This window comes from Aphelocoma coerulescens, chromosome 5 (genome assembly GCF_041296385.1).
Source record: "Aphelocoma coerulescens isolate FSJ_1873_10779 chromosome 5, UR_Acoe_1.0, whole genome shotgun sequence".
Classification (NCBI taxonomy): Eukaryota; Metazoa; Chordata; class Aves; order Passeriformes; family Corvidae; genus Aphelocoma; species Aphelocoma coerulescens.
This window is the reverse complement of record NC_091019.1, coordinates 2,162,496-2,184,196: the sequence shown is the minus strand read 5'-3', so window position 1 is coordinate 2,184,196 and position 21,701 is coordinate 2,162,496. Positions and strand designations below refer to the sequence as shown.

At 50.3% G+C, this 21,701-nt stretch overlaps 1 protein-coding gene across 1 annotated transcript in view; it reads left to right on the top strand.

The window, feature by feature from the left end:
• DAGLA (diacylglycerol lipase alpha) overlaps positions 1–21,701 on the top strand; it is a 57,059-nt gene that overhangs the window by 20,721 nt on the left and 14,637 nt on the right. The window contains exons 3-13 of the mRNA XM_069016266.1: positions 3,707–3,845; positions 4,964–5,175; positions 7,148–7,249; positions 7,716–7,854; positions 11,135–11,222; positions 14,718–14,852; positions 15,529–15,606; positions 16,374–16,498; positions 17,442–17,598; positions 17,789–17,872; positions 17,992–18,069. Of these exons, the coding sequence (XP_068872367.1) occupies positions 3,751–3,845; positions 4,964–5,175; positions 7,148–7,249; positions 7,716–7,854; positions 11,135–11,222; positions 14,718–14,852; positions 15,529–15,606; positions 16,374–16,498; positions 17,442–17,598; positions 17,789–17,872; positions 17,992–18,069 (1,293 nt within the window). The 5' untranslated portion in view covers positions 3,707–3,750. The remainder of the gene's footprint in view (positions 1–3,706; positions 3,846–4,963; positions 5,176–7,147; positions 7,250–7,715; positions 7,855–11,134; positions 11,223–14,717; positions 14,853–15,528; positions 15,607–16,373; positions 16,499–17,441; positions 17,599–17,788; positions 17,873–17,991; positions 18,070–21,701) is intronic.

Here is a 21,701-nt window from a genome sequence, read left to right as displayed (position 1 = left end):
CACTGGGCTGTGTGGGTGCCTTGGGAATCTGCGATGCTGGGAGCTTGGAGCAAATCCTGCCTGGATTTGGGTGGAGGGAGTGGGTGACTCCGGGGGTGTTGCTGTGGTGTGGGTGGGCTCCTGGCGTGCAGGATCCAGGCACAGCCTTTTTCCTTCAGCTTTGTTTCCTTGTGTGCTTCTCCCTGAGGAGGCTCCTGTCAGGTGGGATGGGCTGTTGGATTAGCCTAAGTCTCCGAGGTTTAGCTGGAATGTTGTCGCACGGTAGCGTTTTTCTCCCTTGCTCTTTTCCCTAAGCCTTTCCCTACAGACAGCTAATTCTCCCCTTCCCCCACATCCTGTCATAGCCCAGAGCATGTCACAAGGAATTAACGGCTGGAAAGGCCGGGAGAGGCTCCTCTGGAACAGTCTCTCCTTTCTGTGCCCGGGGTGGCCCCCTCTGTGTGTCCCTTTTGTGTCCCATCCAAGTCCCCTCCCCCTGGCCATTCACTGGGGAGTCCATGGCCAGGAGCCTTTCCCAGCCCGATGCCATGGCCGTGTCCGAGGGCTCCCGGCAGCGCTCCCGCTTTCCCGGTGGGAAGAGGGAGGAGGTTTGTGCCGCTCGAGGGTTTTCCTCCTCTCCCGGCTCCGCATCTCTGACAGCATCGCCCGCTCTCGCTCCCAGTCCTCCTTCCCACAATCCACGTACAATCTCCTCAGAATAGGGATGATGTCACTTCCTTCCAGAGGGTGCTGGGGGGTGTGGAAGGGGGGAGTCACGACCTCTGGCTCTCGGCATTCCCGGTGGATAAATGAGGTGCAGGGAGGGAGTCGCTCTGAGGATGATGCCCGGCTCTGTCGGCAGGCAGATCCCAGATCCCATGCCGTGCTTCCCTTTGCCGAGTGGGATTTTCAATGGCTGCAGGAAGAGTTTGCTGTTCCCTCCTGAGCTTGTGATGCCTGTCTCCCTGGATATGCACTTTTCCTGAAATACCCTTCTGGGAGAGGAGGATGCGCAGCGGCTGGACCACATGCCATGTAAGATTCCTGCTTCCCTAGACCGAGGGGACTCCTTGTGCATGTGCTTCCCTTATTTCAGTGTTGGGAGCTTGGGGCTGCTTGTACTGGGATTCAGCTTTCAACATCCTGGGAATTTTTGGCTCTTTCCAGCAGTTTTAGGGGCAGTGTGAGGGTTCTTGCTGTCGCAGAGCCAGGGTCAGTGATCTCGGGGCTGTTTGCACTCCGACCTTCCGCTTCCTCCCAGTTCCTCTGCCGGATCATATCTTCAGCATCTTAAAACACAATTCCTGGGATTTGCTGTGCTGGGATGAAGCCGGAGAGTCCTCACAGTGAGAGCTGGTTTTGGTGGGTTTTCCAGTCTCAGACCTTCCGTCATTGTCTCCCTCCTTTCCAAAGCAGGGGCAAAGTCCCAAACCTCCTGGTTTAAATTTGGGAGTCTTTGGGAATTAATTGGGAATGTTGCCGCCCTGGGAGCCTGGTAAGCGGAGTGACAGTTCCACACTGAGTATTCCCATGTGTGACAGCGAGTGACAGGCTGCTCTGCTCTGTCCCCATCTGTTGCCGTGGATAAGGAATCCACATTGGATATTTGTTGCCGTCGTTGATATCCTGCTTCTCAAACTGGGAGAGGGTGGTGGGAACTGGGAGAGCCCAACAATCGGAGGGGTGGAAGAGTTCCCGAAAGCGCGTTGGCGGGATGCAGCCGAGGGATGACGGGAACGGAGCTGGGCTGGGAGATGCTGTCCAAAGGCAGTGAGGGAGCTGGAGGTGTATCCAGGGTTTGTGATATCCCAGCTATCCCGGCTGGTGAATGACAGGCACGATGGGGCTGGGAGGGAGTCTCCAGATGGCCCGAGCAGTGAAGGTAGAGCTGGAATGTACCCAGCGCTCTGATTATTCTGTGCTGAGGAAGTGGGAATCCAAATGGCGTTGGAATTCCGCATTCGCTTTGTTTGTGGAATGGAGCGTTTCCTTCAACCGAGGGATGGGCTGGAAGCGGCCCGTTAACTATGGAATCTCCTGGAATTTGAGGGGATTGTGTAGGTTTTCAGTAATGGGTGACTAAAATGGGTTGGAAGATCCATTCCAGTGGTCGTGGGTGTCGGCACAGGATGGGAGACTCCGGATTTGGGATGTTCTGGGAACTGGTGGGGTAACCACACCTGACTGCTGGGTTGGATTTAGTGGGACGGAGCAGGAATCAGTGCCGTGGGCTGTCCCAAACCCAACATCTGTGTTACCTGCAAGCTTCAACTTAGTTTAACTTGTGAGCAGCCTGGACTGGTGGGAGGTGTCCCAATCCACGGCAGGGAGATGGAACTGGATCATCTTCAAGCTCCCTTCCTATCCAAACTCTGCTGGAATTCTATGGATGTCCTCCCCTTTCTAATTTGTTTTACCCACAGCATTACATTAGGGCCATCATATCCAAGCACAGGGTTTTTTGCCTGGTACAGGAAGCGTTGCAGGTGATAATTCCCTCGGGAATGCTGTTGGAAATCCTGTCATAAGTAATGGATGAGGACACTTTGTCCTGGCCTGGTGACTTGCTTTTGGGTTCACAGAGGCAAAAATCCAAGAGCACTTACGGATTTGGAAGTGCAGCTTTGGAAGAGCGTGGCCACCGCAGGCCATGGATGGAGCATCCAGCAGCAGTGCCTGGATGTGGGAATTGGGAGGTTGGTGGGATTGGGAACTGAGTTGGATCAGTTGGGAGAGCTTGGAGCAGAGAGGCGCAGGTGAGGTGTGGCATTCCCTGGTAGCACAGGTAAGAGGTGGGACAGGGATTAGGGCATGGAAAGAGGGACAGGACCAATCCCACAGTCCAGAAATCCTTGGTGGCTGTGGGCAGATAGCAAAGACGCCATCCCGGATTCGGCAAAACCAAGGAAAATTCCTGGTTATGGGTCATGTGTTGGGCCAGGAAGGCAGGAGTGGGATAAGGTGTGCTGCCAGAGTCCCTCTGGAGCAGCTTGGAGTACGGCCAGCTGGGATGGAGTGGGACGGCTGTGCTGGAGGAGGCTGGAGCGCCCTGTGCAGTCTCGTGACTTTGCACGGCTCCTGTTTCTATTTTCCAAAGGGTTTGGGAAGCCCTAAAAATAGGAGCACAAACAAAACACGGGGAGGAACAGCAGCTCCTCAATCTTCCACCTCGGAATTGGTCGTGCCTGTCAGGGCTGGTGCAGATGCGACGGAGATGTGGAGCTGGCAGGATGCCCCTGCTGGTGCAGGGGGAGATCTCTTAGGAGCCAGTATCCTCACTGGAAGTGCTGTTGGGAGCCAGTCCGTAGTTCCCCAGGCGCTGCCACTGACTGTTAATGGATATTTTGGCTTCCCTGAGCCAAGTTGGGGGGGAATTGTTGGACAACAAGAGCCTGGCAGCAGGTTTGTCCACAGAAAAACACACTAATAGAGTTTTCCAGAGATTTAAGGCCAGTATGACCTGTCCCAAATCCTACGGTGGCTGCTCACCATCACAGCCTAACAGGATTCCAGGTAATCCCATGAAGTGGAGCTGGATGAGTTACACACCGGCTTCACCTAATGCTTCCCACTCCTTCAACTCCCAGCCCTCCTTCCCGAGCACGCTGTGCCCCCTGGTGCTGGAAGGAAGCAGCTCTGGGATAAACCGGGATGGCTCCCAGGTTGTGGGGCTCTCCAGAGGGGGCTGGAGAGGCTCAGCAGCGGCTTTGCTTCCATTCTTTTCCAGGAGGTGAGTGCCGTGCCTGCTGAACTTCCTGGGACCCGCCAGCCATGCCAGGGATTGTCGTGTTCCGCCGGCGCTGGTCTGTGGGCAGCGATGACCTGGTTCTGCCAGCCGTCTTCCTCTTCCTCCTTCACACCACCTGGTAAGTGAGAAGGGCACAAGGATGCTTGGAATTCGCCCAGGAATTCTTTTGGCTATTCCTGGCACGGCTGGAAGTTCTTCCTGTGCTTCTGCACGGGGCTAGAAGGTTTGGCTGGGGCATTCCTGATGGACACCAACATTTTTCCATCTTCTGTGTTTCTTAGCTAAGCTCTGTTCCAAGTTCTATCCTAGTTCCAGAGAGCCTGACCAGAGCTCCTTGTTACCCTCCTTTGTCACCCAAGATTCCCCACTGGAGTTTGGCGCTGTGTTTTTGTACAGAGGCTCAGGAAAAAGAAGCATGGAATCCTGGAACGGGTTGGGCTGGAAGATGCCTTAGAGCTCATCCCTAGGAATGATACAGAAGACTCCTGAGCATTTTGTATCTGCAGTTTTACCCAGTCATGGAATCCTGGAATGGTTTGGGTTGGAAGACACCTTAAAGGCTTTCCAATTCCACCCCCTTCCATGGGCAGGGACACCTTCCATAGGCCAAGTTGTTCTAAGCCCCATCCAGCCTGGTCACAGACACGTTCAGCTATGGGTCTGCTGGAGTTTGGGGCTGTATTCCTGTACAGGGGCTCAGGAAAAACAGTCATGGAATCCTGGAATGGTTTGGGTTGGAAGACACCTTAAAGCCCATCCAGGTGTCTTAAAGACCACCCAATTCCAACCCTCTGCCATGGGCAGGGGCACCTTCCACCAGACCAGGTTGTTCCAAGCCCCGTCCAGCCTTGTCCTGGACACATTCAAGGATGAATCTTCTGGAATTTGGGGCTGTGGTTTTGTGCAGAGGCTCAGGAAAAGCAACCACAGGATCCTGATTTGGGTTGGAAAGGACCTTAAACCTCATCCCATTCCAACCCCCTGCCATGGGCAGGGACAGCTCCCACTAGGTTGCTCCAAGCCCCATCCAACCTGGCCTTGAACACTTCCAGGAATGGGGCAGCCACAGCCTCTCTGGAGTGGTGAATCCCATGGGATAATGTGGCACAGATGAAATGGTTCTGACAGGGGTAGCAGGGCCTCTGGATGGCCTGTGGGGATTTGGGGCCCAAACGAAGATTAATGTAAGGAGCTGGGGGATGTTCCATGGTTTCCCTTGCCTTTCCTGCCCGGCAGGTTTGTGATCCTCTCGGTGGTGCTCTTCGGGCTGGTGTACAATCCCAACGAGACGTGCTCCCTGAACCTGGTGGACCACGGCCGGGGCTACCTGGGAATCCTGCTGAGCTGCATGATCGCCGAGCTGGCCATCATCTGGCTCAGCATGCGCGGGAGCATCCTGTACACGGAGCCGCGGGATTCCATGCAGTACGTCCTCTATGTCCGACTGGGTAAGCGGCCGGAGCCCCCGCCTGCTCTTCCCGGGAGCCTCCTCTCCCCGCTCCGCCGGCACGGCCAGATGGCCGCCGGGATGTGCTGTGCATCCCGATGAATCCATAGGCTGCGCCTTGTCACTGTCGGCTGGCAGACTGGCAGGCGATGTCCCAAATAGCCTCCTTTTCCTCGCATGGAATCTGCTCCCCTTCTGTCTCTCTTTTCCCCCCTACGTTTTCCAAGGATAGAGGCATAAATCCCAAAGGTTCTGACTCCGAGGTGTTGCCTCTTCACTCACCTGATCCCTCCCTCCATCCAACCCACTTCCAGGCGCCGGGAGGAAAATAGGTTTTCCACCTGCTCGCTCCTTTTTTCTTCCTATAAGCAATTCCTGTCTCGCTCTCTCACCAAAAACTAGAGCAGGGAAGAGATTATTCCTTGATCCCCTGGTTCCCTTTTAGCTTGTTTTCCCTGGGTTCTGTTGCCTTCCAGGTATGGAAATTTAATCAGATTTTTCTGTGCCGAGTGAAGATTTTAAGAGAAAAGTCTTTGGAGATGCAGAGCCAAACCCATTCCAAACAAATCATCCCGTGGGTTTTCATCCCTGCTTTTTGCTGGGTTGTTTTCCTGCAGAATCCACTAAAACAGGGATAACCTTGCTTGAAAGCTCAGTCTGGAAGACTTGGAATGCTCAGTGCAAGTCATTAATGTGAACAGCAAACAAATCTCCCTCTCCAGCTTCCCAGCCAGTCTCCCTAGGGAAGCACGGAGAGCCTGGCAGTTGGTGTTAAAACCAGACTAAATGGGGCAGGGGAGGTAGGGAGAATCCAAAGAGAGGTTTTCCTGCCCCCCCCAAAATATCCCTTTTCCTTCCTTCAACTCTCCGTGTGCTCAGGAGTGGGATTTACTCTGGATTTTGGGTCTTGTATTCCCTTTTTCCTGGGTTTTTTTTGCTCCTGGTGGTTGATCAGTTGTGCTGATGGAAGTGGGAGCGTGACCAGTGCGTGGGCAAGGTCCATGTGACTGTCCCAATTTAAGCGTGTGCTGTTTAATGCAGAGGAATTTAGGGAATTAACTCCAATGTGAACCCGGGAATGTCTCATCCCTCCTCCTGCCTCTCCTGTCCTGCAGCAGGCAAGAGGGGAGAGGAGCCAAGGGAAGCAAAGCCTGACTCAGGCATGAATTGGGTTCATCAGGAACCAGTCCCAGCCCTGATTCCCTGCCCAGGAAAGCTCTGTCTCCTGGAACTGGTCTTTCCAGGTCTGTAGCAAAGCCACTTAGGGAAAGACTCTGTGCCAGCAGGAGATAAGGAGGGTGGGTGGAATAAGCCAGGCTGGATTTAGTCGCGCGGCTCCAGCAAAACTTTGACAATCCCAAGCAAGGTGTTCGCCTTCTCCACACCCAATTGCCCACCTGTCCTTTGGAATTCTGGGGAGAAGGTGGGAGGATGGGCTCTTCAGAGCAGTTTCCCAGCTTTTTTGTTCCAGGGAAGCACTGTTAATCCCCAGTTTCTAGGTTGTTAGCACAGTCACATGCAAAACCGAGGAGCTCCTTAAGCACCGTCTCCTTGGAACCCTTATGGGAAGGGCTGCGAAGGTGCTGGGAATGTGTGCTAAGCGTAGTGAGCAGGATTAATCCTGGATCCACACGATTTATTTTGGATCCGTGAGTCAGGCCAGCTGTCGGAGGTAGTTAAGGTTTGGGTCCTGTGATTTCTGCTGCCTCAGGGAGCCTTTCCAGTGACGTGGGAGGAAGGTCTGGATCTCTGATTCATACCTGTGACACAAACAAGAGCGCCGACCCCTCCACGATCCCATTTTTTCGGAGTCGTCAGGAACATGTCGCGCTTTTGGCTCGTCTCCTTGCACATCCCCTTCCAAAGCCTTTTCATATCCTGCTAAGTAACCTGTTCCTTGTGAGAAAGTGGGGAGAGGAGCTCATCCTTAGGGAAAGGGCCGCTGTTATCCGTGCTGTTCCCGTTTTTTCCAGCGATCCTGGTGATCGAGTTCGTGTACGCCATCGTGGGCATCGTGTGGCTGACGCAGTACTACACCTCCTGCAACGACATCACAGCCAAGAGTGTCACCCTGGGTACGGAGCTGGAATGCGCCCTGGGACCATTCCGACGGATTGGCGGGCATCCTTCATTCCCGCCTGTGCCGGTTGACTCTGGGAAGTGGATGGGAGCTGTCAATGTGGGGCTTGTTTTCCTGTTTATTGCTCGGAACAGTCGTTCCATTCATCCGCCTGTGCTGCCGGCACTCAGGCAGGGATTCGTGTTCCCAGGGAAGGGCTGTCTGTAGACTCCGCTTTTTCCCCTCAGAATGGCTTTACTGTTTTCCTGGAAGCCTTTCCCAGTCTCCTGGTGGTGGGGGGGGATGATGTTAATGCTGCAGTCCCGGATACTCAGGGAGCATTTAATGGCCCCATAAAACAGCCGGAAGATTCATCCAGCTGTGGCTTAAAAGCCTTTCCAGAGGATTTCCTTTTGCTGTGGGCGTTTGGGGTGGGAAGTAAGGGCCAGAGCACCTGACTCTCGTTTTTTTTTTTTTTTCAGGAATGGTGGTGTGCAACTGGGTGGTGATCCTGAGTGTGTGCATCACTGTCCTGTGCGTCTTCGATCCCACGGGACGCACCTTCGTCAAGCTCCGCGCCACCAAGCGCCGGCAGCGCAACCTAAGGACCTACAACCTGAGGTAAGGCAGCATTCCATGGGATCCCAGAATTCCGGGGTGCCTTGGGTGGAAGGGACCTTCAAGATCATCCAATTCCAACCCCCTCTCATGTGCAGGGATACCTTCCACTAGACCAGGTAGCTCCAACCTGGCCTTGGATGCTTCCAGGCATGGGGCAGCCACAGTTTCTCTGGGAAATCCATTCCAGGGCCTCACCACTCTTTCAGGGAAGGATTTCTTCCCAAAATCCAATCTAAACTCACCCTCTGTCAATGTGAAGCCATTCCCTCTTCCCTCTGTCCCTCCAGCCCCTTGTCCAAAGTCCCTCTCCAGCTCTCTTGGATCCTCTTTAGGCACTTTAAGGTCCCCCTGGGGCCTTCTCCCGTCCGTGCTGAACATTCCCAGCTCTCCCAGCCTGTCTTCACAGCAGACTGAATTTCCCTTCTGTCCAAGAACACAAAAATTTAAGGAAAGAACCAATGGAGGGTTTCAGGGTTACCAGTGCTGTGTCCTCATGGCCACAAGCACCCAAAATCCTCCCAGAGCTAGGGAATTCCAGGATGGTTTGGGTTGAAAGGGATCTTTAAAGCCCTTAAAGCCATGGGCAGGGACAACTATCCGAGGTTGTTCCAAACTGTCCAACCTGGCCTGGAGCACTTCCAGGGATGGGGCAGCCACAGCTTCCCAGGGCAAGGTTTTTGGAAGGGTGTCCTGCTTTTTTTGGGATCTTGCCCTTCTCCTTGCCTTGCTGCAGGGAGCATTCTGCTCCGCTGAGGGGGATTTTGGCAGGCTGCAGCTCCCTGTCAGGTGCTGTGTGTGGGCACCTGCATCCGAAGGAGGCGAAGCCGTGCGGAATCCAGCTGGATTCTGCCTCAGTCACTGGATTTGTGGATCCTATGGACCCTGCTGACCACAAGAACCTGTTTGTCTGTATCCCATAGCAGCATTTTCTGTGGAAACAGTGAGTCTGTGCTTAAATTTTCCTCACTTCGAGGCAGCATCTCCTTCCAAATCCCCTTCCTTCCTTTATTTTCCTCTCCAAAATCCAACCTTTTGCCCTGAGGTTTCTCCTATTTAGTCTTGGCCACAGAGCAATTCCTTTTGTGTTGGCAGTCGGATCTTTTAATTAAGAATTGATTCCATCTTGGAGCTCCCCAGATGGGAGAGGAGAAGCTTTTCTTCACCAAGCAAAGCTTTTTCTGAAGGATTTTTTTCCAGTAGGGGACAACACAAACAGGCTTTGTTTCCTTTGATATGTGAATGTCCTTGAGGAATGTGGCTTTGGAGGGCACTGGGATCCAAGGGATGAAAAATGAGGCTTTCAAGAAATGCTCTGCAAATTTCCCATTTTTTATTGGATTTCTGTATTTTGAATACAGGCTTTTCCAGTCACTTGGAATGGGATCCTTTATGAGGGAAAACAAGGCTTTTCTAAGGATCACGTGTCAAGTTTTGTGGGAAGGAGCCTGGGTTTTATTGTGGAATGCCAGATACTCTTCCTGACCTTTCCAATATGTTACAGTAGCCTGGAATATCTGGAATTAATGCCTAGCGTGTGATTGCTGCTTGGGATCAGGGCATTCCCAGGAAGATAAGAAGGATGATACTGTGGATGTAGTACTACATCCATGGAAAAAATTCTTCCCTGTGAGAGTGGTGAGGTACTGGAATGGTTTTCCCAGTGCAGCTGTGGCTGCCTCATCCCTGGAAATGTCCAAGGTTGGACGGGGCTTGGAGCAACCTGGGACAGTGGGAGGTGTCCCTGCCCATGGTAGGGGGTGGGACTGGATGGGCTTTGTGGTCCCTTCCATCCCAAACCATTCCAGAATTCTGTGATGATTTTTCCAAAGCAGATCTGGGCTCCACAGCTTGCAAAAGTGGATTCAAACCAACCCCAAAATTATCTCCTCTGTAGGGAATTTTGAGATCCCAGAAAGCTGAGTGAAGGCCTTTCTCCCTTGGCCAGGTTTTTCCCTCCAGGCCTGCAGCATTTACAGAGAGCTTGTTCCTGCTGTATGTGGATTTTCCCTCTGGGAAGGGAATGTTAACAGCTGTTAACAAGCAAACGCTGTGGGCTATGATGTGAAAAACAAACATCAAATGTGACTGTTCCCTGCTCAAACAATTGTTTCCAAAGCGTATATTCCCAACTTCTCCCTCTTGCTGAAAGAAATCCTTTCCAAGGAATAGATGAGGAAGTTCTGTGCCTGGCTGGATTGTGTCCCACGGTGGTTTTCCTTTCCCAGTGGCATCGTGCTGTGTGTGGGCTGGGAAAAAGAAACAGCCCAATAAAAGGCTTGGCTTGTTGTGCCAAGGCTTTTCCAAGGAGCTTTGGAGCTCCTACTGAACGTGTGGAAGTTTGGCGTTAGGAAGAAAGAATTTGGGAAAAGGTGGAGGGAAAATAGCTCGGAGTACACTTGGTTGTTGAACCCCACCAGGGAAATTCTGGAGTTTTCAGGAATCTGGGGGAGGAGAGCCCTGCTGCCACTCGTATTCCCATTCCTCTTTTGGGGTCTTCCGAAAGGTTACAGAGAGCTGTGTTCAGATACTCAGGCACGAGCTGATGGATCCCTGTGGGATCTGCTCCTTCCATTTAAAGCAAATATTCCTTTGCCAGCATCTTTTCCTTCCAGGTGCAACCCACTTCCTGGGCTTGGGCTTCTCCTGATGGGATGCCCTACCAGAAAATGGAGTGGTGTTTTATTGTGGATTGCTCAGACCTGGATTAAAGCCATGTTTCCTTAAAAAAAAAAAGGAGCTGTGGACTTCAGGGTGCTTGGCACTCTGGCACAGGATCAGTCCCTACTTCCATGGCAGGGGGTGGAACGCAATGATCCTGAAAGCCCCTTCCAACCCAAAGCATTCCATGGTTCAGTGACTGGGAAAAACGGCGTGTATGAAATGGCTCAGGGTACCTTGTACCATTCCCACTCCCTCATCCCGAGGCAGATTTTTTCCTCCTGAGTGGCTGCACATCCTGGCACGTGGAGCAGCTGCCAAGCTGCAACAGGAGCTTCATTCCACACATCCCATTCAGTCAGGGTAGCAGGTATCCAAGCACAGAGCTCGATCCTGCCGGATTCACACTTCTCTGGAGCGTATCCTGGGAAGGGAACGGAGCTGGGGAAGGAGCTGGAGCACCAGGAGCAGCTGAAGGAGCTGGGGGGGCTCAGCCTGGAGAATAGGAGGACTGGGGGGACCTTATCCCATTTTTCCAGACACAGCACAGGCTGTGCCACTCCATGGATCCTATGGTGTGTTGTGCCTCTCCTCACATTCCTGCTCTCCCCTTTATTCCCAGACACCGCCTGGAAGAGGGACAAGCCAGCAGCTGGACACGCAGGCTCAAAGTGTTCCTTTGCTGCACGCGGACGAAGGACTCGCAGTCGGTGGGTACCAAAAATCTCCTGTTGGGAATCAAAGTATCCATGGGAGAAATCCCTGTTTTCCCTCAGGTTGGGATCACATTTGGCAGCACTTCCTGGGCAGCTCCCGCTTCCCTTTATCAGCCACTTCCTGAGCACTTTCTCCTGTTGTTTCCATCCGTCTCACACCCTTAAGGAGCAGAATTTGGAAATGGGAAAACAAAAACCTGGAAGTTCTTTCCAGGAATCCCTCCTGGATTTCCTGACAGTCAAAAACTACTGCTTAATCCATAGATCCACATGAAGATCATTGGGAATTTTCATGTTCTGCCGTTGGGATTTTCCCTTGCTGTTCTCTAGCAGGGAAGGGTAAAGGCCTTGAAATTCCTTCCCCAAAAGTTATCATTCCATTCTCCTTAGAATCACTGGGAGCAGGTTTGTGCCTGAGGGTGGGATTCACCAGCATTCCTGAGGACCCCCTGGAGAGGCGAGTCAAACTTTGGAGCTGGAAAACTTTGCTTTTGATTTAACTAATTTGGCTGGAATTCTGAGGATTTGAGGACTCCTGAAGGAGCCAGCAGAACCAGGGAATTGTTCCCAAAGGTAGGAGAACGTCATAAAAATCAGGAGTTTTGTGCACTTGCGGACACTGGGCTCTGAATTAGTTACAACCTCTCAGGGAAAAAGCTGGGATTTATCAAGGACATTCCAACAAAACCAGCAGTGGCCAAAAAAGTCCGCCCAGACGTTTAACTCCAGTTAGAAGGGCACAGAAAATGACAGGGAAAACACCAAGGGACCGACCACAGCCGCCGTGTCCTCACTAAATATAGCCCAGAGTTCGTGCTCCTAAAGGATGCAGCGGGAAAAGGAGCACGTTGGAAGGGATGTGAACGTGGAGAGGAAGGGAAATGAGCCTGGGATTGAAAGCTCCAAAGGGAAAGTGGAAAAATAAAGGAGAGTCAGACGAACGTTTGTTCTTCGCAGGTGCTGAATTGGATTAACAGCATTTCTTAGGGAGTGCTGGGGAATTCCAGAGCGTGGAAGGCTGCAGGAATTGTCACAGCCCTTGTGCAGAAATCCAGCACTGTGTCCTGGATTGCTGCCCCTCCCAGGATCCCTCTCCCTGGCTGAAATGCCACCATGTTCCCCGGGAATGTCCCAGTCCCAACCTGCTGTCCCACTGGGAAGTTCAAGCCCAGGCCTGCTAGCTCCCAGCTTATCAGCTGGGGAAATCCATCTGGAAATCCATCTGGAAAACTGAAACCAAAGGAGCTTTGTGCCCTGGAAGCTCCCACAGCAGCTTTTCCTTGGTGCTCTGGAGCAGAGGTGCTTCCCTTCTCCCTGAGAGAACATCCAGGTCACCTTGCCCAGGAGCTGGAGACTCCTGTCCTGAGGGCACAGCATGGGTGCTGCATCCTGGGAGAGAGAGCCCTGGCAGGCACCTGAATGCCCTGAACAACTCCCATTTTATTCAGGATTGCAAAGTATTCTAAGTATTTTGAGTTCTTCTTAGCAAACTTTCCATTCTGCAGTGATGGTTTCTCCTTTTTTTTAAAGTTTGGAATAAAAGTGGATTCCAGACGCCTCACTTTCCTTGTGCTGTCGAATTTCCACTTCACATCCAGCTTTTGAGCAATTCCCAACCTCTCTTCTCTGCAGGAACAAGCCCTGACGTTGTGTCCTGGCATGGCAGCGTGTGGAATGAATGAGCACGTAATGGATCAGAAATGAATCCGTTGCTGCCCATCCCAGACTCCATGGAAAACAAAAAAAATGTAGCAGCAGAGGATCATTGTCCTCTGGGCTGGCAAAGAGCTTTATGGGATGGACATGGCTCTGGGGAAAGGATCTGGGGCGAAGCCTGAAGCCTCAGAGCCTTCAGGGTTTGTGGCAGAGCACTCCAGGTGGACAAACAGGAATAACATCAGGTGTTCCCAGGAAAAGCTGTTCCTTTGGAGCGGAAAATCCACATTGAACTTCTTCCATCAGGGCCTTTTTTTGTCGGAGCATCCAGGGCTGTAGCTGCCACTTTGGATTAATGGGTGTTTGTCCTGTTTCCTTTGGAGGCTCTTGGCATTTCTTGTGAGCTCACAGGAGCCGTGCTAGGATTGATGAGGTCAGGATTTCAAGGATACTGCGGTTCGAATGCCGTTGGCTTTCCAAAGGCTCTGCTGGCACGGAGAGTTGGCACCTGGAGCCCCAGTTCTTACTGGGGATTTTACTGGCTTTTGTAGGGAAGTGAAAAATGACAGAAAGTCATCCCACGCTCCAGGAGTTTGGCAGGGATAAAAGGATGTAGGTCATTCCTGCAGGGAAGAGAAGGGATTTACTGTCTTGATGGTCAAAGAAGGGAGAGGAGAAATCCCGTCCTGGAGTGCTCGGGGTTCCCACAACACTTCATTCTTGTGGGTTTTGATGCTGGATAAAGGATACCATGAAAACACAGGATAAAAGTTCAGGATAAGGCTGCAATCATCCTTGTAGGAAAGGTTTTGGATGGCAGGAGTCAAATGCGGACCAGTGGTGGGTACAGCTCCACATTTTGTTGCTCCAGCCTCTGGATCACCCTTGTCCTTAGGCGGGAGTAATGACAGGTCAGCACTGACCCACATTCCAGCCCCTCTCCAGCCTCCCAAAATGTTCTCCTGTAAGATCTTGTGGGATTTTTCCCTGTAATACAGAGCAAAAAGTGGGAAAAGGACATTTCTCCTCAAAATATCTTTGTCCCTCTGCTCCGGAGCCTTTGCTTGACCCTCTCAGGTCATGTCCACTTCTGTCTCTCCTTTTTTGAGTTCAGTCACTTTCATTCTTGGGAATTCTGCATTTAATGATTCCGTTCTTCCAGGTTTTCCTTTTCAGGCCTTTTTGCTTGGGTGCCATCCAAAATAAACCTGGAAAAGCCTGGCAATATGAGCCAAAGGATCCCAGGACTGGGTTAAATATGGGCAAAAGGATCCCAGATCTGGGTTACATTTGGGTGAAAGAATCCCATATCTGGGTTAAATTTGGGCAAAAGGATCCCAGATCTGGGATAAATATGGGAAAAAGGAACCCAGGGCTAAGTTAGAGTTGAAGAGACTCTTAAATAGACAAAATTAGTGGTTTTTCCTCATGGAATGGCCTTTATTCTGCTTTTGAGGAGAAAGGATGACTCCGAGGTTGCACTGGATTGGGATTTGCTTGGTTTCCATCCCATTTTCTCTGTTTCGTGTAATAGAGAGAGCCCAAAACATTCCCTTTCCCTCCCTTTGTCCTGCCCGAGCTGTTTGGATGTCGAGGTGTTCTCTGTGCCCACGCACAGCACAAATCCAGCCCCCGAGTGGGACGGTGGAAAATAAACAAGAGACAATAATCATGTGATTAGTCCAGATCTGGCATTCCCTGCAGGAATCTCGTGGCTGTTTCGGAGGCAGAGCTCCAGAAATGAGTCCAGTTCTCGCTTTGCGTCCTGTTCTGAGGCTCCCCACACCCAAATTCCTCCTCCTCCTCCAACCCCTGTCTCCCTGGATTTTGCAGGACGCCTACTCCGAGATCGCCTACCTTTTTGCGGAATTTTTCCGAGACCTGGACATCGTCCCCTCCGACATCATCGCGGGGCTGGTTCTCCTGCGGCAGCGGCAGCGGGCCAAGCGCAGCGCCGTGCTGGATGAGGTGGGAAAACCTGGGAATCTCGGCTTCCCAGCTGCTCTGGGTGTCCCCAGGAGCAGCGCCTGGCTCTGCCCCACCTCGTTTCTGGGCTGTTCTTGCTCGCTGAGCTGGGAAAGAACAATAATGGCAACTTCAGGAGCTTTTCCCAAGTTTTTCCCTGTGGTTTTTCCCTCCCAAAGGGCTCAGCTAGTGCTGAGCCAAGTCTGGAATCTGGAATGATCCTCTCCAGGCAGGTGATACAAGGGGAGCGCTTGATCCCAAAAGGGCCTCCAAGGCCCTTTCCCAAATGAATGGGAAGATTATTCCCACTGTACAGTGATGTGGAGAAGACTCCAGCAATCTGGAAATTCCCAAATTTCCAATCCGCTACTAAGGTTTGCAGATTGTCAAGCCAGTAGGAAATGGATTTATTTTATTGGGGTTTTTCCCTTGGTTTGGGATTCAGGCTACAGAAGGAAAAGCTCCCAGTTTTCCAAGCTGCTGGTGAGGTTTGCAGATTGTCAGCCCAGTAGGAAATTGGTTTCTTTTAATGTTTTTTTTTTCCCCCTTGAGCTGGAATTAAAATCAGGCAAGAATAAAACCATTGGAACTATTTGAGGGGCCCAACTGGGATATTTGGGAGCAGATTTTAGTCTTGCTGTCACACAGGGGAATTTTTCTATGTGTTTGTGACCTCCAGGCAAACAATGACATTTTAGCTTTCCTGTCCGGAATGCCAGTGACCAGGAACACCAAATACCTGGATCTGAAGAATGCGGTAAGTCCCTGGGATGTGGGATTCTCCGAACCCACCTGAGTTCCCTGGTTTCTTTTCCTCACTGGCTTCTCTTCCTTTCTGCCCCTCTTGGAAATAATCCAAGAATTTCCACAAGAATGGAATAAAACTTGATCTCTGGAGGCTTGATGAGGTGATATTGCTGCAAGAGAGTCAGCACTGATATCCCTGATTTATCCCTGATTTAGATTTATCCCCGATTTAGATTTTCCCGCCCAATTTTTCCCCCCTCATTTTCCCGCCAAATTTCTGCCCCCTCATTTTCCCCCCGCCATTTTCCCCCTCAGCTCTTCCTCTGATTTCCCTCTGATTTCTCCCTGATGTTACCCTGATTTTCCCCTCTGGTTATCCTGCCATGTTTAACTCCAGCCCCTGATTCAGCTCTCTGGGATAACTGAGGTTTTATAGGATACAACTGCGGCACAGCCCTAAATTGGCTTTGCGGCCCTCTCTGGGCATCCTCCGGCCTGCTGGAAAGGGGATATTTAGGGAACTCGTTTCCAAATCTGCAGGAAACAGCTTCCTTGGCAGCAGGGTGGGATACCCAGAGAATTCCTCAGGAAATCAGACAGAGAAATCTTTGGGAGGGGGGGTGGCTCTTGCCTGGCATCCCCACCTCGTTGTCCTCAGTCACCGCAGTGTAGCTGGGAGAGGGGGCTGGCTCTCGGCACGTGTCTAACTATGGGAAAAGGGAATGGGGGGGGGAAATTCCAAGAGCTTCCAGGCTCAGGGAGTCCCGTGTCTTCCAGCAAGAGATGCAGCGGTACCGGGAGGTGTGTTACTACATGCTCTTCGCCCTGGCTGCCTATGGATGGCCCATTTACCTCATGAGGAAGCCCACGTGTGGACTCTGCCGCCTGGCCAGATCCTGCTCGTGAGTGCCCACCCTCACCCCTTCTTCCCTGCCTGGCTTTCCCACATTTAGAGATACCCTTTGTTTTTCCCCACATTTATTTCATCCTGTTGCTGTTCCACCCCTGCTTGATTTCTTTTCTGCCTTTTTCTCCTCATGTTTTTTCTTTCCATCTCTCCGGGCCTCATATTCCAAATGCTTCCTGAATCCCTTCCAGTTCCTCGTAAATAAACCAGCCTGTCCTCTGCTCCATCCTCTCTGGAGCATGGAACAGCCAGCGGAGAGAACTCACCTGGCACAACACCAAGTCCAAAAAGAGCTTCTTGGAGCTCAAAAATCAGGGAATTGACATTTGGGTCCTGATTAAAAGACCTCCAAGATTTGCCTGGCTTGGGCTGTGCTCCCTTGGATTAATTGGATTTTTCCAGCTCAGGATTTTTGCCCTGGTGCAGGGTTTTGTTTCCAGCTGCCAGAATTCTGTCACTAGATTCAATTTGGGGATGAGCTTTTGGCACTTTTTGGACTACTGGGAGGAAGGTAATTCCTTGGGAATACTTATATTTATGAGAGAGAAAGAAGGAAAATCAATCCGTGCTTCTCTTTTTATTTTGGGATGATTCTAAACCCGGTTTTTTCCTATAAATAAACCTGGAGCTCGGTCAGTGTTGGCTTTTCTGTGTTGAAGCGCTGGAAAACTGCACTTCCAAGCATAGTATCCTTTGAGGAGGCATCCCACCCCACCATGCTTGGATTCCTTCGGGACTGGCTGCACTGTAGCTCTCTCTGGTGCTCAGAAGGAAAACTGCACCCGAGCCCAGATTTTGAGGCTGTTCTGTGGTTTTATCCTTCCCTCGGCACTCGCTGCCGTAGGGATAGGGCTTGGAGTGTCCACCTTTCCCTTTCCTCTGGGAATGCCACTCCAAATCCAGCCTTTTTCCCTCAAAGCTGTGCTTCCCTCCCGCAGATGTTGCTGCCTGTGCCCGTCACGTCCGCGCTACGCTCCCGGCGTCACCATCGAGGAGGACAACTGCTGTGGCTGCAACGCCATCGCCATCCGGCGCCACTTCCTGGATGAGAACATGACCTCCGTGGACATCGTCTACACTTCCTGCCATGATGCTGTAAGGACAATCCCAGACCCCCTTCCCAGCAGGATTTACCCACTTCCGGCTGTAGTGGGACAAAGAAGGGAAACAAAGCCCTTTTCTCTCCATGTCCATTTGTGTCGTTTGGACACAAATCCTGTTGCTCTCTCTGCCTCCTTTTCCCTGAGGATAATCCAACGGGAATGTCTCTCCTGATCTTTTCCAGGTTTATGAAACCCCTTTCTACGTGGCCGTGGACCATGACAAGAAGAAGGTGGTCATCAGCATCCGTGGAACTCTGTCCCCAAAAGTAAGTGGGATATGAGGTGGCCTCCCCGGTGGACATTCCAGAGAGTTGGAGCCCTTCCCAGTTTGGAATCATGTCCCAGATTTGACTCACCTGAAGCAAGGTGACTGCTTTTCTTCCAGGATGCCCTGACGGATCTGACGGGGGACGCGGAGCGCCTGCCGGTTGAGGGGCACCATGGAACGTGGCTGGGACACAAGGTGGGGAAAACAAAGGGAAAATGATCCCAAACCAAACCCTGTGGATTTTTCTAATTATTTCACTTTTTAATTATAAACCCCCAAATGGTCTTAATTACTTGAAAAAGGAGTGACAGAAAGGGCTTTGAGGTGTTAAATAATTAGTGGGAATAGTTAAAATCGTTGGGAACAGTAAAAATCGCTGGGCGTGTAATTGAAAACTCCATACAATTAGAGAATTCCAAACTCGGAAGGGCATCGTGGAGACCCAGAACAAAATTCCTGGAGCCACTCAAATGATGTTTTCTCCCAACGACCTTTAAGGAATTTTCAATCAAAGCCTAAGAGTGTGCTTAAAATTCTGCTGTGGTGGGAATGTCCTCCAAGGATCCCTGCAGGACTCGGATCCGTGAAATTAGATGGATGCTCCGTGTCTGTGAGCAGCTCTCGGCTGGCTAAATCCATTTATTCCAGAGCTGACCTTTGCCCCTGTCTGGCAAAGGAACAACGTGCCAAGTTTTTAAGATGATTGGGAATTTGGCAGCTGCCAAAGCTGCAGTGCCAGGTTGGGAAAGGAAAATCCAGAGTGAAGGTTGGAAGGAACAGAGCAGTCGCTGGAAGTGCTGCTGGGGGGGATCAGGTGTTGCCCAAGGTGGGATATGGAGCTTGGAAGTCCTTGGGAGCCATGAGTTGGAAGCTCCTGCTTCCCTCGTGGCATCCTGCCAGAATGCCAAACCTTTTCCCTCTGCTTTACGAAGTAGAATCATGGAATCCTGGGATGGTTTGGAGGGGAAGGGACCTTAAAGGTCCTTTTCCAAACCCTGCTATGGGCAGGAACACTTTGGAGGATGGATCTTGGAGCAACCTGGACGAGTGGAAGGTGTCCCTGTTCATGGGACTGGATGGGCTTTTAGGTCCCTTCCAACCCAAACCATTCCAGAATTCCATGGTTCAATGAAAATCCAGGAATAGATCCTTGCAGAAACTGGCTTTGCTTTTGATCTTTATATGAAAATATTCCTCCGCCCGTGACTTCCATGGAACATTATCAGTTTATTCCCTTTGTTCCAGCCAGAGCTTTTATTTGTCCTTTGTGGTTTTTTTGTTTTGTTTTGGTTTTTTTTTTTGGGATTGCTGCCAGGAGAGGAATATTCACTTTGTCTGGAATTATTATCAATATTAATCTGCAGACAGTAATGTGCTGTGGATTCCTGAGGGAAAACTAAGGGAGATAATGGAATTTTAAAGGCATTTTTAATGTCCAGGAGCCAAGTTTAATAACCAAACAAATCCAATATCTCACGCATTTAATTTGGAAACAAGGACTTGGCTATGTGGGAGCTTTCCCAGGATCTGTTTGATTTGGGGTGTTTTCCTGCTGATTCTATCTCACCTGTCCCGGGGGTGTCCATCAGCCATCCTAAAATTCCCAGTCTTGCTGTTTACATGAGATTTTTTTGTCACAGCACAGCTCCAATGTCACAATTAAAAAGTATTTATCAGGGCTCTGAGCTATTCTGCATCAAAAAAATAGAGCTGGAACTAAAGTTTAGGGATTAGAATGCCAAAAAAAAAAAGGAATTATAACTCAAAGAAGAATCCAACTTCACTATTTTTGCAATAAAATCCTCTGATTTTATAACAAAGTTAATTCTAAAAATAATCCCGAGCCAAGGGGGTGAATCCAGATTTAATTGTTGAGCTCCCAGGACAAAATTAGTGAAAATAGGATGTTATGGAGCTTTGTTTCCTGGTGTTGAACCAACCAGGAGGACAAGAAGGAGCTGCTAGAAAGTCCTGGAAGCTCAGCCATGATCCCAGGTTGGTAGAACATCCAGTAATGAGAATTTCCTACATTTTTCTCTCCTAAATAGACCCCTCTAAGGCTTTCCCCCCCAAATCTCAAATATCCCAGAGCAGTTTTGTGCCTTTGGGATGCAAACCAATGCAGAATATTTCCATTCCCTTTCCCTAAATCCTTGCTCCATTTGTTTATTTACATGTCAACTTCCAAAATTAAGCCCAAATGGTTTTATTAACTCAAAATTGGATTTGTTTCCCAGAGAATTTATGGATGCCACATCCCTGGAAGTGTCCAAGACCAGGTTAGATGGGGCTTGGAGCAACCTGGGCTAATGGAAAGTGTCCCTGCTCATGGAATTGGATGATCCTTAAGGTCCCTTTCAACCCAAACCAGGATTCCATGAAATTTAGGAATTTTTTCCAATGGAAAATCTAAATGGAATTTTGCAGTGTCATTCCATAACAATTAAAATCCCTGTCTCCATTAGGATATAATTACCAAAAACACATCCTGAAGGCTGACTAACATCCCAGCAGTGACATCACCGTGGATTTGGGTCACGCTCCCTAAAAATAGAATCCCAAATTCATGGTGGGAATTTAGATCAGTGCCCTGCTGCTCACTTCTCATTAGGATTGGGAATGGAGACTCTTCTGGAAGCTGGGGAGCTGCTGGGAGCTGGGATAAGGCACAACCACTGCGGTGCTTTGTGGTGGTGGCAGCATCCCATATTTCCCATTTCCATGGAATAGGGTCTCCGCTGTCCTGCTTTCCCTCTCCAACATCCAGATTGGGATCAAGGGCATTTTGGATACTGAGCACCCGGAAAATTCCATGTTTCTTTGCTTTCTTGTCCTCACTGGCTTCTCTTATTCCTTTCCACCCCTCTTTGAAATAATCCAAGAAATTCCACGAGAATGGAATAAAACTTGATCTCTGGAGGCTTGATGAGGTGATATTGCTGCAAGAGAGTCAGCACTGATATCCCTGATTTATCCCTGATTTAGATTTATCCCTGATTTAGATTTTTCCCCCCTCATTTTCCCGCCAAATTTCTGCCCCCTCATTTCCCCCCCGCCATTTTCCCCCTCAGCTCTTCCTCCGATGTCCCTCCGATTTCTCCCTGATGTTACCCTGATTTTCCCCTCTGGTTATCCTGCCATGTTTAACTCCAGCCCCCGATCCAGCTCTCCAGGATAACTGAGGTTTTATATATTGTTATTTACATATATTTTTCTTTGCTTTTGGAGCCAGGAATCCTTTTATATCTCAGAGATGGAGAGTGAGCCCCCAGTAACATTCCCATTGTACTTACACCATTTTCAGGTGGGGATTTAAAGAAAAAACAGCCAAAGAGATGATTTCCCCATTTTTTCCCCCATTTTTTGGAGTTCAGGCTCACTCCCCACTGAATTAAACTGTGGCACCACCAGGAATTTATGCAACAAACCAAATTCCAGTTGCTTGTTTGTAACTGCACTTGGAATTGGATCAACTAGATTTGGTATCACCACACAGAGGGAGCAACACTCCTCAGCAGAGAGGAGGAATGTTTAGACACAGATATGATCTTCCCCATCTTCCAGCACTTCTTAACTTCTAGGGAATAAAAACTTTTAATAATTTGGGATGAATGTCCTCTGACAGCCAAATTCCCTTAATACTTATGGCTGGAGAAGGCAGGAACTAATTCCTAGTGCTGCCACTTTTCCTGTTGGTGTTTGTATTATTATCTCAGAATAATTCACACTTTTATTCCCAGATTTAAATGGAAAACTCCTTTACAGATTTACCTGGAATAGGATAATTTGGCTTTTAAAACACCGATATTCAGAATAGCCAAGTCTAT